The sequence below is a fragment of the Corapipo altera genome, unplaced genomic scaffold (genome assembly GCF_003945725.1).
Source record: "Corapipo altera isolate COAL_440 unplaced genomic scaffold, ASM394572v1 112, whole genome shotgun sequence".
Classification (NCBI taxonomy): domain Eukaryota; kingdom Metazoa; phylum Chordata; class Aves; order Passeriformes; family Pipridae; genus Corapipo; species Corapipo altera.
In genome coordinates, this window is record NW_020884899.1 from 6,682,604 (window position 1) to 6,699,511 (window position 16,908).

The 16,908-nt window shown below is 45.2% G+C and overlaps 1 protein-coding gene across 1 annotated transcript in view; it reads right to left on the bottom strand.

The window, feature by feature from the left end:
* LOC113949901 (BEN domain-containing protein 5-like) overlaps positions 1-16,908 on the bottom strand; it is a 910,469-nt gene that overhangs the window by 9,636 nt on the left and 883,925 nt on the right. The window contains exon 12 of the mRNA XM_027649026.1: positions 5,280-5,376. Coding sequence (XP_027504827.1) covers positions 5,280-5,376 — 97 coding nt within the window. The remainder of the gene's footprint in view (positions 1-5,279; positions 5,377-16,908) is intronic.

Genomic DNA, 16,908 nt, shown 5'->3' on the forward strand with positions numbered 1-16,908 from the left:
AATTCAAGCTCCTGGCGGATATGCCTTCTGATGGGGTCTTTAATTACCTCATCACAGTCTACTTTTTCTTCAACAAGGCTGCTGCTTTATTCAGGGCACGAAGGACGGGCAGCAATTAATGAAGGGCCAGTCAATATTTTGTTCTGTCCTTTTTTTCATTCAGTGTGTGGCCCCAGGCATTATTTGCCGCATGCCGTCAAATCCCTGCTCTTAGAATTATTCATCTTCTCCTGGCCTTTTCTCTCAAGTGAATCAGTGCAGCAACTGTGAGCTTCCCACACAGGAAGGCATTTCTTTTCCAACACTCCCGTGAGCAGAGCACCTGGGTTTTACCAACTGGAAAATATGGGGCAGGCATGAGCTGCAGAATGCTCCACCAGTGAGGCCCAGGTGGGATTTTTCAGGGTACCCACATGATGCCTGTTCAAATCCCAGCTTCCCTAACCTCAGCCAGAGCTGTTTGCAGACTCAGCACTTCAGTGTGTTCAGAATATGAGAAACATGGAACCGATGGCTCTCAGATAAAAAATGTCAGTGGTTTAAGGAGGCGAGAGCTCCTTTGCTGATGCTGTGCTGGAGCAGGGCTCTGCTGCACTGTGAGCCAGAGTGAAAGAACAGAGCAATGCTGATATGGGCAAAGGGATCGACTTCTGTCCATTCAAAGGGACTGGAATTTGTGAATTTTTCAGCAAAAAATCTGTTTTCTTACCTTAGCCTTTCCCTGTAACAGTTCTACTCTGCTTTCTCTTAATCTCTTATGAATTTTTCACCTTTTACTAACAATTTCAGTGGAGGACGTTTCTCACTTTCAACTCAAGCAATCTTAACCATTCCTTTGGCACAAGTAGAAAGAGGCAAGAGCAAGACAGAGACTCAGTAAGAGGACAAGCTCCCTATGCCACTGCCAGCATCAGAGGGAGCCCCACTCAAATGGTTCTCAGTGAGCGCACTGGGAGCAGAACTCGCTGGTCACTAAACAGCTTAGAAAAGGACAATATCAAGAGGAAAGAAAGGGCATGAACCTTCACTGCTGCCTGACAGCCCCTTTCTGCACTGGGCTCTCCTGCTCTGTGCCCACTTAACCCACCCTTTGTGTCCAGCACGGGCTCTCCTGAGCCTCTCTCAAGCACATCTAAGTGGCAGTGCTCTCTTCTCCAGCAGCTTCTGTAGGCAGCACAGCGTTCTCTCTCACCCTGCTAGAAATTCATGGGCCTGCTGGCTTGTCACGCCAGAGAACATCCAGCATTTTCAGCAAGGCTTTTAATTCATTAGCTCACATAGGAAAATATTCTAACCTTCCTGCCCTCCCCGGCTGAGTCATTGACGCTTTCCTATCTCGCCGCAGACACATCACCTTCAGGATAATAATTGCTTAGCACGCGGATAACAGGGGACATTATCTTTCTGAACCGGGTGTTTGTTTGGGATCACAGGGTCTTCCTGTGACGAGGACTGCAGGACACATTGGGGTTACTGTTTAAAACAAGTCCTGACCTCCCCTTGCAGGCTGTGGGAAACCCTGTGGGGTCCCTGGGCTTGCTCTCAAGGGGAACTGGGGGAAGGGGTCAGAGGGAAGGGGCTGAAGGGTTCTGGGAAGGATTGGATGAGCTGTGGTGGGAGGGAGGGAGCAAGGGAGAATAACCATAAAAAAAATAAAGAGCTGTCTAAGAAGTAAAGACAGTGCTAAAAAGAACACCCTCGAGGCATTTAGTTTTCATGTCTTACCTCTCTACAGACTCAGTGCATAGGCCAGAGGTCTTTTCAGGGATCTGAGCTATTTGGGGACTTGAGATTTGGCCAAAGGCTCCTTTGGATACAGAGGGAGCAGAAGGTTCTAAACTTGTTGTCTGCAGCTGTGACCACCCCCTCTCACTGGTGAGGACACACTGGGAGGGAACAGGGTTGCCCAGAGCAGAGTTAGGAGCCCCAGAAATCACCCCAAACCTTCAGAGATTATCACCACAAAGATAGGTTCAGCGTTATTTTGTAGCAACCACCTACTCATAGATGAAACACAGCACCCCAACTGCCCTTGCCCATGCACAGAAGGCTCAGCAAAGACTTGAGGGCTCCAGCCTAAACATCACATTCATGGGAGTCTCTCAGGAAGGCGGGAGAGCCTGACTCCTGGGAGGGCAGTGGCCATAGTTCCATAGCAAGGAACTGAAGGCCCCATCACTGGAACACGTTGCCCAGAGGCTGTGGATGCCCCATCCCCACAACTGCTCAAGTCCAGGCTGGATGGTGCTCTGAGCAACCTGATCTAGCAGAACGTGTCCCTGTCCAAAGAAGCGGGGTTGGAACTGGATGATCTTTAAGGTTCCTTCCAACCCAAAGCAGACTATGATTCTATGACATGTTTATCTACAGGTGGCACTTGACCCAAGGGCTTCTGTAGGCAAGAGCTGGTGGAATTTAACCACGGGTCCAGCCAACCAGTTGGACTCACTTACAGGCACATAAGCACATTACACACAGAATCACAGAATACAGATATAGCTCTTTCTCTTGACCTCTTAAAATAAGCTGCACAAGCATTTGGGTTAGCAGAGTACCTTACCTCCAGCCTAAATCTTGGTTCTGTAACCAGGGCTGTTGCATCAGTTCTTGCTTCTTGCTCCAGGTGATCCTAATTCAGTTCCCACTGAACTGCCTGCATTGCCTATACTGTATGATGGCTGCTCTCTGGCAGCCTGACTGCATGGACAAAGCTCTTGACAGGTGCCTAAATTTGGGTACCAGCCCTATTTCTGACTCTGAGGTCCATCTCCTTTCTGTGCCTAAATTTCCTTCTCTGAAACATGGTGATTCCAACATAAACATTTCCTTCGTTAAGATCTTTCTGTCAGATGTGCTCTGCAAGTGTTGCAGGTTGTTGCTATTTCCAGGCCTATCATTATAACACATTTTGGCTGCACTAATTCCCTCAAACAGAAATTGTTCTGCCTGTAGTAGGCTGGGACAAAGCAGCCAATTAGTTGTCCCTTACACGTTTATTAACTCTGCAGCTTTCTTTCAATGAGTATGTGGAATCTGGTAATGTTTTAATATATTTTCATAAACTGTGGGCACAACATGTCCTGTTACAAGCTAATAACCGTGCCATATAATTAGTCCTGATTACACAGATATTTAGTATCATTTTACATATTCCAGTCCTTTCCTAGTGCCACTGCCTAGCCAAGGCATATTTAAAGCCACAGCCATCTCCCTTCTGTTTCCCAGCAGTTTGAAGCTGTTAACTGCAAACCTCTCCAAAAGGAAATCTTTCAAAGAACAATTTCATTTCACTGGCGTACATTTCATATATATACAGGCTCTGATCAAATGTCAGGTAACAAAGCCCAGGATACAATTAGAAGGCATTTGTCTACTTGCAGGGAAAAGATGGTATTTGAAAGCCATCAGGAAATTAACAACATGAATCTTTAAAAATCTATTCCTTAAACATCTGTTGGCATTGGGCTGAACATTTACCTTATTTAGGATTTTACTGTGAGGTAGCACTTCCCAAACAAAAGATCTCTCACCCCATTAGGCTCTGGTGGAGGAATGAGAAAAATTTGCTCTGTGCAACCCTGATTGTAGATGTGTATCTTTCCCTGCTGGCGTGGCTGTCTCTATAGAGATGGACATGGATATTTGATGAGATTAAAATGCTTCAGTTACCACTGTCAGTGGTTCTTTAATTTAAAATGAAGAAAGCAAACAAACATTCCTTTTGATGAGGTAACTGAATGATGCTACAGAAAAGCACTTTGCTGTCAGGTGGTAATTAGGTTCAGTAATAGTTGTGGGTTTTTAGCCTTGGAGGCTGTGGCCCCTGGGAGTCTGAGAGAAATGATACATTCAATTTCCGGAGGAGAGGAAGATGCTGGATGCTTTTCTCTGCTATCCCTGCAGGTCTCTGCAGATAAGAGCATTCAGAACTGCAGTGCTGACAATCCTCCTTGAGCCAGCCTAAACTGTGGTGTCAAGATCACAAACAGAAAAGGGAGATGGGCTCATAGCAGGGTGTTTAAACACCTAATGCAGGCAGCCTGGCTCTGACCATATATATAAGTTGCTGCCAGAATGGCTGCAATGAGAGGATTTTTAAAGGCTGCAGAAGAAGCTCCAGCAATTGCTCTCTGGTCTGGGCTGATATTTGTAACATCCATCTTACACATCACTAGAAAATCTTCAATAGGAAAGTGTTCCTTTGCAAACAAGTAACTGTTCCAACAGCTACTTTTTTAAGGGAGGAAAAAAGTGGGGAGAATGAGGGAGTGAATCTCAAGGCTCAGCTGCCTCCCTTGCCAATTTGGAATTGCCTTTTCCATTGCAAAACATAAATTATATTTGGTTGTGCTGTTAAGAGTTGAAACCCAAATGAAACATTGCAATTGACCCAAATGCATTTAAATGAAAATTTTGAGTTTGGGGTATTATTGCTGTTTTCTTAGAACAGAGGTAAATTCTGAATATGGTGTTTCCCATGAAACAGGTCTGGTTCCTGCTCTGCTTCTCTCTTCATGTTGCTACATGGCTTTTCCAGTTCAGGGAATGATGGTTCTCAACAAACAGTGAAGTGGTATCTCCCCTGCTCCTCACACAAGCTATGGGACACTGAAAGGACTCAGTTGGCCAACACCAGAGACGGGCCAGCAGTGCTTCAGGGAGTCAAGCTGAGGCATTTCATGCCTTTGTGCATTGCTCACCAGTGCCTTACTTCATATCCTACTTCCCTTTTGATTAACATCCACTGAGCTGGTTGTAAAACCAGAGTGAGGACTAACAGCGAGGGGAGATCCCCAGGTAAAATGTCCCAGCTGGACTGGCAGAAGGAACCTGCCACCTGGCTGCCAGCCCTGCAGCAGGTCCAAGGGGTGATGGAGAACTCTGCCTTTAGCAGAAGCTTGCCAGTAATTTCCCAAAGCACTGAAAAAGTTTTCACTTCCAGAATTAAAACTTTGTAAAATAAAGTGGGTCTGATTCACTCTCGGGAGATAAATGAAGGGTAAGTCCATTAAAGATACTGGTGTGAGATTGGTGTACAGCAGACAGAATTCAGGAAAGATATCGATATCTCCAAAATCCTCTGAATACTTTTTCAGACAGAAACCAGGTATCTTCCCTGAACATAAATGCTTTATTTCCAAATGGAATTTCAATAAAATAGGCACAGTTAGACTAGCACGCTTATTATAAAGCCGTAATGCAGTAGAACTGAAGTTTAGTCATGAAAGGTATTAAAAAAGCAGCCCTGCTAAAGCAAGAGAAATTGCTTTCTGACCTACCGAGTTTTAGGAGTAGTTCCTAGTGGTCTCTCCACCAAGGAGTTCAGCCTGTAGTAATCCAAGAACGTCCTGGCCACATTTCTTCCAAGCTTCATATCTGTGAGTTCTTAATTAAGGAACATTTTTTTAATCATTAAAAATAATAATAATAACAACAATAATATTAAAAGCAGCCTTTAAAGGTAAATTATTGCTATTTAATGCAAGAGCAAGTTTTACATTAACCATCCCACAGTGCTCAAGCTTCAGGCAAAATGACTTATGCAAGCAGATAAGGTGGGGGTCATCTTGTTTGCTTCTTGTTTTCACAGGCAGATGCTGCATAAAACCACAGACAGGAGGAAACAATCTCCCTTTCCCCCCCACGCCTGGTTGCAGATCCCTGTGGTTCTCATGAAATAATACACTAGACAAAAGGGGCCCTCCAATTTCCACATTCAGGGAAAATAATTACCTATAAATGCTTGGATACAGGCAGTATTTCTGTGCTTGTATCCAGGAAACGAGGTCAGCTACATCATGGTATGAACCAGCCATGGACCAGTCTGCTGAAGGTTGGGATTAAAGCTGTAGTCCCCCCCAAAACATTTGGCTCTGACCCCTTCTCTGTCCAGGGAGAATATGCTGTTCTTTACCTTTGTTGTATTCAGGATCTGAAAATGGTGATTTTAGCACTGAACTGGAAGGACAGTAGGTTACCTTAAGGAGTTCAGCTGTAACTCCAGTGTCTTCTCTCCTCACTAGCCATGATTTCTCCTTCAGTTTACCCTGAGCCCAGCATTAGGCAGGTGGTCACATCAGAGCTGCCACAGAGACCTCACATGCACAGGAGTCAGACCTTCCTGAAGACTCAAGTGCCTAAAAAGAAGCTGAATAACCTGTGAATGCATTGAAAAATAATATCCTAGACAACATGTACATAGGGTGACTGTGCTGCTTCTGTGAAATGTCAGCACTAAGTCTGCTTGTTACAGAGCAGCATCTCCTTATCTACAGGGTGGGAGATATGAAGAGGATGCCATTATCCACATCTGTATTATGGGGGCTGAAGATTCCTTTATTTGCCTGTTTGGAACAGATGCCTACCCACACTACAATAACCCCACACTTCTTCAGGGCACTTCCCAAATGGTCACTGTGGTGGGCATCTCAGCAGTGCTGATGCAGCAGGTGAGGTGGGAACATAACCTGGGGAATCTAAAGAGACCTTTGCAATCCACACCCAGCAGTCCAGGAAAATAAACCATTGCTGGGTTGTTATGTGTGCGCGCGTGCATGTTCTGCTTTATCAATAGTTATCTGCTGATGTTTCCATTAGAGGAAAATTCCAGAAGTGCAGTGTCCCAGGGGCTTCCAGCAGCGCCTGTGAAGACGCTGGCTTCTAAATGAAGCTTTTATTACCCGCCCACTTACATTAGACACATCAAAACAAGTGAGCATGAGACATCAGGTTCAGGCATCACTGTGAGATCTCTGTTTACCACTTATTTATTTATTTATAAGGAAGGTCAAATTGACATGACAGTCTTTAGCTCTACTTCTGCAAAAAAGCCAGCCACCAGCTCTGCTAGTGCTGCAATGAGGTCCAGTTCTAGTGGCTAAGGATGACTCCTGATGCTGCTTTTCTCCTCAATGATCTTGTCCCGCTTTTCCAGTTCCCACTGCTGTGCCTGGTGATGGTTACACGGATCTGTCCCTTCTGTTTTGGGGTCTGTCCTGATACGCTCACTGCGATCCTAATACCATATGTGCTGCGGGCATCTATATCCTTCAGCCCAACAGCGCAGCACAGCCTGAACAGCTGGTGTTCCCGGCTGTTGTCTGTGTGGACAGGGAGAGCTGGTTGTGTGAATCAGCACCGGCTGTTCCCCGGCTGTGGCCGTGCCCAGCGAGCTCCCCTGCAGCCAGCGCCGGCGGGCGAGACCAACCCTACGTGCAGGAGACTTCAGCAAGTCGGAGACAGCCTAAACTTTATCAATTCGAGGGAGGGCAGTGTTGCTTTGGAAGTGTTTTGTGATTGCCACTGGAGTTTGGGGGTGGCTGGGGGTAGCTTGGTTTCTGCGGATGTGAACTCAAAGCAGTGGCGAAGGTTAAGAGTTCAGAGTAGTCTGAGGAAGCAAGAAAGAAGGGGAGAGGGCTGTCAGACACTTAAGGGATTGAGAAGACTAACGTGGCTTGATCTTGTAGTTTCTTTCATTTACTCACCACTTTAAAGACATGAAGTGGTAATTGGACTCAGTAAAGTCTCTAGGACATTTTGTCAGTGCCAGTCTCAGAAAGCTCCTCTGCCAGAAATGGCCCTGCTGCCCTTTTCTTTGCCTGTCTACACTGCTTGTGTTTGCACAGTGGGAAACACCTGGCCTGCTGTCCTGGGGGAGGAAGTCCTTAGGTGAGAGTGGGTGCAGCCGAGGAAGTGGCTTCACGAGCTCCTGCCTTACAACTCTGCCTTAACCCTAACCAGCAGGAATCCAATTCCACTGCTGAGCTCAGGTCTTGAGAACAGCTTTCTAAACCTAAGGATGGCTAACCACTGGAACAACCTGCATTAGCACATCTGGAAACCTCCAGACCAGCTGTCTTCAAGAACAGGTTAAACCCACAGCAAACATAAATGGTTTAGGTCTAACTGGTCCTGCATGGAGTTTTGGTAAGGAAGTGTAGAAGGGCCTCTAAGGCCACTTCACCCCATTTTTCTACGGTTCTGAACATACTTTGCAGCCCACATGGAGGCCTGTTTGCTTTGTCAAAAAAGGTAAGGGTATTTTGCAGAGCATGGACATACGGATGGAAAGTGTGAAGAAACTGGAAATGCAAACCTGTGCCATGTGCAGCCACCAAAAAGTCACAAAATGGGAATAACTTGCAGTCAGCATTGATGGAAGGAGACTCAAACCAGCATGGGATAAAAAATGTGCATGTTCTAATGCTGGTCTCTCCAGCTGTCCTACCCCCTCTGCTCTGCCTGTCGCTCCCGCAAAGGATGAGCGGTTTCTGTCATGGAAATCAGGCATCTGATACATAAAAACAGAAGCAGCAGTGTCAGTCTCTCCCTGTGACTGTCCAGCCTGGGTGAGGGCTGGCATGATTCACTCAGCAAGCGCCTGCAGCACATGTGTGCAGGACCAATGGAGAAAAACAAATTAAAGCAATAACAGTTGCATTTATCTCAGGTGCATGGAAGACCCAAACTCCAGTTTGGCTTACAGTGTATCCTGAGCACATAAATAACAGCAACTGCAACCAGAACCCACTTTTGCTACGTGGTTTGGTTTGTTGGTTGGTTTTTAACCAGCTTCCTTTCTGCAATCACGCATACTGTGTGCCCACAGGAACTCCCTTCCTAGCTTGAACTGCACTTGGCAGAAGGATATTTCCCAGCTATTCCCATCACGGGAGCTCAGCTCATACGAGACAGTCAAAATCTACTTGGGAGAGTCATGGTGGAAACATGGGTGCATCTGGGTGTATCTTCACTTTCACTAGTGTCTGCCGTGCCCTTTTGTCTCCCTTCCTCCTCCATAGACTTGTTCCTCCATGCTCCATATTTTTATCTGGAAGTGGAAACCGGTGTGCCCAATGTCCCTCTTGCAAACGCCCTTCTCACAGCATTCAAGCTTTGAATGGCATGAGCAGATCTGGGGAGATTTCAGGACATTCTGTTTATGCACAACTTTGCCAAATTTCACAGATGTTAGGAAGTTCAAGAATTGTGATGGGTTCTCTGCAAAATCCCGGGTATTTATGATCCACACCATGCCCCACAGCCCAAAGCTTTCAACCCTGGTAAGAAAAGAGGACACAGGAGTGGGAACTCTCATAAGGCATTACTAGTTTTCAACTGACACGATTCATTGATCCTATTGTGAACAGTCTACTTAAGCTCGAGCCTCTGGAAGCGCAGACACAGCCTTGTTCTGTCTGTGCATGGAGGCAATAAAAATCTCAATTTGGAAACCAGTTAGCAGTACAAGTCATTAGGGGAGGTACTAAATGTTGCTGCTTTAATAGCTCACTGATCCTTTAATAATGTCACTGCTGCAGAGCATGGTGGCACCATTCGCTCGCTTTTGTTTTGCTTTTTGAAATTCAGGGTCATTCCACTTTCAAGTGAGTGGATTATCTCTCTTTCCCCCTTCTGCCAGACACTGCAAACTGCTTTAAATAATTAGGAAAAGGATGGCTCCTTCAAATTCACCATCTCATTTTCATAAGGTCCAGTGTCATTGCTTTGGAAAAGCAAGAGAAGCCGTGATGGTGGTAAGGATTTGACAAGGGCAAAACAGTTAGCAGCCCCCACTCATCTTTGATAAGTCCTGTGGGGTCTCTGCCAAGCAGATTGGATCTCTGGTTTTATGTCTCATCTAGAGGACGGCACCTCCATCAATTTGAAACACTGTGCTGCGTTATTAGCTTATGGAATTCATCCAAGTTTAGTCCTAAGGAGGATTTGAAATCATGACCATTCAATCCAGAGGCACCACTGACTAGACCCACACAAGTCTTTTGTTTCAGACAAACAGCTTTAAGTTATCCTAAAGACAGACAGAGGGGAAGGGAAAAAAAAAAAGAAAGGGAGAAAGAGGGGAAGGAAAATGAGAACAAAGAGAAAGATGAATCTTTTTAATAGCTCAAATTAAAAACCAGAAGAAGCTCTTTGTTTGACACAACTGAATTCTACAGCAAATCTCAGTCCACCACAACAACAATCCTGTTATTTATGAAAAGAGGGTTATTTTGTGTGAGAGTCCCAGATGACTGTGGTCAGCGAGCATACTGTCAGCTTTGTACAATCTCAAGAGAAATATGGATGAGGTTTTCTCATCTGTGTATAACAGCTTCCATCAATGGATCAAACCCCTTCCTGACTTGAACAAGAGCTCTAATGGAAAATGGCATTACACGGCTTTAAACCACCATGTTTTATCATGCCCAGCCTGATCAGAGCTAGTCCTCTATTTTAGTAGAGCTGTTTTCACCAGTTACTTACTTATTTTGTTTCACAGTGCTGACACTGCTCTCTAATAAACAGGTGCTGCCCATATCACATCTCACTGGGGGGCCCACTCCAAGCAAAGTGTGACTGAGGCAATGTAGAGACTTGGTGGTGAAGGGGGGGGGGGGGGGGTGAGGGGGAGAGGGGCTATTCTATGGCTTTTCACCAGCATTTAACATAGTGCTGATGATGCATCCTTCTCCAAGACTCACTCCAGGGAAAAAAAGTTCTCAATGTCTAGTATATCTGGTTACATATTTCAAAATCTTTATCAAAGGAGGAAGCTTCTAAAATGAGAGTGTGGGGAGGGGATAGGACTTACCCCGTCCTCCCTGCTGACTTCAGAGGGAGCAGAACCTGTCCAGGCAAGCACTGAAGCTTCAGGCTGTTGGTTTTGCAGAGCCATGAGGTGCATGTGGCCACGCTTTCTGGGGAGAGTCTGGTGCTGCCAACAGGAACAGGGCTTTTCGTAGCTCCAGTGTGAGACACAGGCTCAGTGTGGTAATTACTGGTGACACTGCCTCATGGTACTCGGCAGGTCAAATTAGAGAAATGCAACCAGACCATCCAGCCTTAAAACCTGTAAATGCCCTGAGCACTGCCAGCGTGGGAATAGCAGAGGGACTTTCCCCTAGGAGAATATTTTCATTCCTAGCAGCCTCAGCTCCTGATCCCACATGGGACAGATGCTTTTGGAAACGAAACTTAACAGCAATGACGAGCCTTCATTTTTATTCCTCTTGTGTGTTGTCAGGGAAGGCACCAGGCGGAAAACCCTGACCGACTATTTCAGGCTTTCAGGCCCTTTTCCTGAAATGCTTGATTGTGGTGGAAGAAATTACAAAGATGGGAGCTGTGCTCTCGTCTCCCTGAGTAATCAGAGGCCTGTAATTTTCTCTCCTCCTCTGAAAGAGGAGATTGAAGAACAGGTATCTTGGAGAGCACTGTTTTAGCTCTGCCAGAGGGAGTGTGCTGGAAGGACCACGCTGTGTTACCCACAAGCTCATTTCAGTACCAGCTGTTGCTTTTGTCCTGCTTGGGAACTAAAATGAAACAGGAAGATCCCACCTAAGATCTGGATGTGGGGAACAAAGGGAAAAGGCAAGAAGGTGGAAGTGCTGCATGGGAGCCAGTGCCTGGACAGAGCCAAGTGCTCCCAACCCTGCCAGGGTACTGCCATCAAGGGGCAGCAGAGACTGAAAGGAAGCAGAGGGGAATGTGGTGGAGCACCAGTGGATGCCAACTCTACCTTTGCAACCCCGAGTCACCTGTGAAGAAGATACCCAGCTGAGCACATTCTACTACTGATGAAAACCTGGATGTGATACTGAGCTGCAGAGTGGCCATAAAAAGGGAGTGTTTGATTCAACACAGGATGTGAGACACAGACAGGGACAGGAAATCTGTGGTTTCCAGAGCAAGCACCTCTGAAGCAACACTGGAAACACAACAGGGCCACAGCCCATTTTACCTGTGAATCCAAACACCCTTTCTCAGTGCTATTGAACATGATTTTACAGGGACTTCTCTGACTGCTGCTCCATTATCCTGATGCCATCTTCACATTGCTCCATGAAAGTTACATTTTATCCATCTTATGGTCCCGTTACACCACTGGGAGATGGAAGTAAATGTTAATCTGGCCTAAACTATAAAATGACCAAAGAAAATGGTTTATTTAGTATCTTGGCATTGCTGACTCCTCATGAGGTTTTCTAAGGGACAGAGGTCAGAACCAAGCTCACAGCTGAAAAAGAAAAACCCAGAGTGAATTTCAGCACCACTATATTTGAATTCATGAAAATATCATATCAGCATTGCTCCATAAAGGGTATGCTTTTAAAATTATACACTTAAAACATGACTGTAACAGCTTCCATCAAATTGTCCCCAAATTAATTTGGGCCTGAATTTATTGGCCTCACATTAATGTCTGATGGATCTTTAATAAGAGTATCAGGAAAATACTAGGATGAATCTCTTGTGATTCTAACATTTCTGATCTTTGCTATTGTTTAATTCTGGTCACTTGCCAGCTCTGGGAAGGAGTCCTTGTGGATTAGCTGACCTCAGCTCTTTACACAGTCAATGAAAATTACAGAGCTGATTCTCTCTGATGTACTGAAAAGGGATGAGGACAGGGGAAGAAATTTCCAAGTGAAAATCCAGCATCCACAACCTTCCCCTATCACTGATGAATGTTCTCAAATGCACAAGGGAAAAACAACATGAAAAATAAAGTCTTAACAGTTGTTTTCAGCTTGATTGGAAATGCAAGAACAGTACAGTACTTTCCAGTTGTAATTAAACCCCTTGAAAGACACTTGAAAATCATAAGGTGAACTCTTTGGGGATCCTCTTAGTCCCTCACATCTCAGGTCAGAAAAATTATGATCTCCATTGTTCCATGTCTGGAAGTTTCCATTAGACATTCCACCCACGGCTTTGGGCATAACATTCACCACTACCCAAAAAAAATCAGTTTCAAGATAAATGGTAGAAAGAGTGTTTCGACACACCAAAGTGTGGATAAACCATTTTTCATCTCTCAATTGTTGGAAGCTCATGAGTTGTATAAATCACAACTAGGCATCAGTAATCAGTTGTGTGCTGCATTTTCCCTCTTCAGCTGCAGCTTGCATCAGACAGGGCATAGGCAATAGCTTTGACAAGAGCAATCCTAAAAAGAGGAAATTCAGCAATAAGATTAACTAAGCAATATGAGGAATTAAGAAATACAAGGGTTGTGCTCCTTTGTGTCATAAGCCTCCATATAGCTGGTTTATAAGTTTTTGAGTAGAGGAAAGATGAAGAGAATTGAAGAATTCTGACAGCAATTGCAGGACTCACTATGATTTGGGGGGACCTTCCTCCCCTGCCTGGGAGACTCCAGACTCTTCTGTGTCCAAGTGCAACTATTTACACTTGGGAGCATGGGCAGCTGCTCTCCAGTGTCTGAGCAGATGCAGATGACCTCCTGAAACCTACCTGAGATCACCCATCTGGAAAAGGACTCAGTCCACTGCCTGTTAGATGGTTTCAGTCAAGATGCCTCTTCTTCAGAACCTCCTCAAAGACACACTGGATTCATCCTGCCTTCAGTCAGTCTTTGAAAAGTCAAGACAAGGCCCCATCTGCATTTGCAGTGGACAAAATGCAGGGAAGGGACCACTCATCCTCAAGAATTGGCTTAGCTCCTCTTTCAGACTGTCCTAGGAGGAAAAAGAACCACTGTCTCAGAGGCTGTACCTTTAAAAACACTTGCAGTCTTCAGTAATAGTCATGCTTCAGTGTGTTCAACATTTCAGCTGAGCTCAGTACAAAGTGCAGTGATTTAAAGCTGGGAGATCAGGCGGGATTCAGCAAATTCAGAATTATTTATTTCTTTAGAGCAGAAAGTCGGGCTGCAGATTATTTACTGCAAATGGGTCTGCTTGGGGGAGGGGAGGAAGGCAAGAGGGTAGAGAAGGTGTGATTGATTGAAATTTTTTCAATTAAAACAAGCAGTTTTAAAAAAAAAGATTTAATGCTTTATTGAAAACTGTAAAACAATTCAAGAGTCTGGAGCTCTGCTAAGTGCAGATCATAGAGATGAGGATGGGGGAAGAAGAAAAGAAAATTTTATTCTGTGGGAGAAAGAAGGGAAGAAAGAAAAAAAAAGGAGGGAAGAAAAAAATATCATTATCTTTGTTTCTTTGTCTACGTTAATGTATTTCTCTCCCTGAGTTATCTCCAGTATCTGCAAGTATTGATTCAGAATAAGGCACTGTTGGGTAGGCTGCAAGCAGCAAAAAGCTCTGCTGGGAGTGGCATGTTTCCAGGGCTGTCAGAGCACAAAGAAGATCCAGGGATTGGTTTTGCAATGGGAACTATGCCTGGACAAAGCAGAGACAGGGTACCTGCCCTGGCTGCAAGGACCAGGCTGGGCTGGGGTGACAGAGCAAGGGGTGGATCAATGATGAAGGATGTGTGTGGGTGCTTTTCTTCAGACTGAGTGGCACTAAAGGACGAGAGGACAACCAGAGCTAAATGAAGGGAGCTAATATGGGAAGGAAGGGGCATTAGCCCATGAATGCCAAGACCTCGTTTCTGCCTACAGTGCCCGCTCAGACTCAGGGGTCCATGTCACACTTCAGCTCAGGATATCTGCTCTTGGGGGTTTTCCTCCCCAAAGCAGGGACACATGAGCTGGGCCAAAGCTCTCTCCATATCAGCTGGACACACCTTATTGTTAGGTAGTGACCCCAGAGAGGTGGTGGTGAAAGGTAAGAAAAGGATTAGAGCTATTACTAGTAGGTAGAGAAACTAATGCTTTTTTGTCTTTTTAGGGAAGAAGTAAAATATTAGTAAAATCTCCACCACCCCCAAATTAATTGCCTTTTTGCTATTATAATTCCCATTCCCAGATAAATTTAGCTTTTTCTAAACCCTTTGATTTTTCCTTTGTGTTTTATACTCAAGCTGGAATGCAGTGATAAGGCTCTACACATACATATATATTTAATCTACACACACACACAAATATAGTTATATATAGTCCCTGCCACAAATAACATTCCTCTGACTGCTGTCACAAAGCCCTTGCTAAAAAAGCTACTCACCCAAGCTGGCTTGTTTTCCTACATCATGTCCCCTGGGGAAGGGCTGCTGGCAGCAGTGGGGCTGTGTCCCAGAGAAAGATCCTGGAAAGGTCTGCAGGGTCTCCTCCACTGCCCTTCTCTTGCCCTCACTTCTCTGATGGGAATAAGCCATTGCCAAACTTCAGATCCACCAACTCCTATCCTTGTAACAACAGCCAACTTTACTGGAATGGCTGGCAGTATCTCACTGTACAGTCAGTGTAGGAGAGGCCCTTAAGTTATAAAAAAGGGCATCTCCAGTTCTTGCTGGGGGATTGAGCATTAACTGGTGGACCAGCTTTAAAGCCATTGCCATCCTTGGTGAAAAGGGCTTTCATAATAACATGCTTGTGACCTTAATTTAACCTCTGGTTAAATTCTTTTATATGATTTTTTCCCTAATAAACCTTCATATTTTTTACCTCACGTCCTATTTTGCTATTGGCACCATCTCACTCTGTGGTTGTGTTGCCTATCTCTATCTTCATGTTATAACAAGAAATAATTTCAGGAGCACTATTTTCCTCTATTCACAGGTTCCAGTATCATCCCAGAGAAGTTTCACTGACCCACAGCTCAGAACCAACCTCTGCACGACCTGGAGAGGGCTCCTCCTTCTCAGACCCACTTGTGACTCTGGTGTTCACATTGAACCACCAGGGAATATTCACTCATGAATGCCAAAGGATGTTTGCTGCAGCTGTTGGCCCTGATGCAGAGGGCTGAGACTGACTTCAGTGAGCAGCAGCCATCTCTGGTCACTGCAAAGCTGGATGGCTGAGCTCCCAGCTGCTTCCCAGGCGCTTGCAAGGAGCAGCATTTGGCTGTAGAGTCACAAAACTGAGTTAAACCACCTTCAGGAGCAGCAGAGTTTAATTTCAGCATCGTCTTGAAACTTTAGGGGGTTTAGAAAGGCTGATGAGAAGTCCAGAAAACCCAAGGAGGAAAAACTGAAAAGATTTGTGGACTTTGGGCCACAGAATTGTGAAGAGAGAGAGTGTACAAATAAGTAAGGGCTGTTGTAGAACAGGATAAACTTTTCAGCTCTGCTAGTGATGGAACAAAAAGCAATGGCCTTAATTTACAATAAAACAGATTAAGATAAGATTTAGGAGGAGGCTTTTCAGTGATAAGACTAGTGAAGCACAAGAAAAATATCTTCTGGAGAGGCTGTGGCATCCCCATCTTAAGACAGAATTAGGAAAACAGCTATGGCTACAGGGGAAAGGAGAACCAATCCTGACCAGAGGGGCCAGCAAAGGGTTGCCCTGTAACTCAGTTCCTTAGGTTCAGATCTTCCACTCTCCACTGAGTTTTTCCTCAGCCCTTAGTGAGACAGTTATGACAAGCCTCTGCTCCTTTTTTACTTCCAGAAAGAAGAGTAAGAGGCACAAAATCACTCCTCTGTAGCCCACAAGCCCCAAAAGACCACAATAACCAGCTAACGACACACCGCTCTGGTCTGCAATTGAAAATCCAGCCCCTCTTTAAGGCACTATATTCTACTGTCTTCAGCTGGACTGAATCCCAAGTCCCCTGTCCCACATTCATCTGCTCTTACTTCTGAATTCAAACACTGTTCTTCTTTAAGAGCCTCTCTGCCTTTTGCTGCTAATTAAAATATTGGTTGCACTCTGGCTTGCTTTTCCAAGAGGTCTGGACAGCATTGCAGGCAGTTCAGACAAACAAACAACCAGACAAACAGGATCCATTAGGAACTGCCACTGCTGACTGTCGCCCTTTCGCATACATCACATTGAAAAGGTTAATGCTTCCCAAAAGGGGTGGAAGAGACGGGCGGAGGGGAAGGGCAGGAGGGATCCAATCCTGCGAAGACCAGATGTCAAAGATGCTCAATACCGAGCAGAATGGGCTCCCCTATGAGCAAGGCAATCGCCCATCCCTTGGCAAAGCTTCCCTTTGAGGGATCTATAATTTATTAGGGAAGGTGGAGTGCTGAATAAATTGTGCATAGAGATGAAGCAGCGATGATCGCTAACTCAAATCCCTGGGAGCT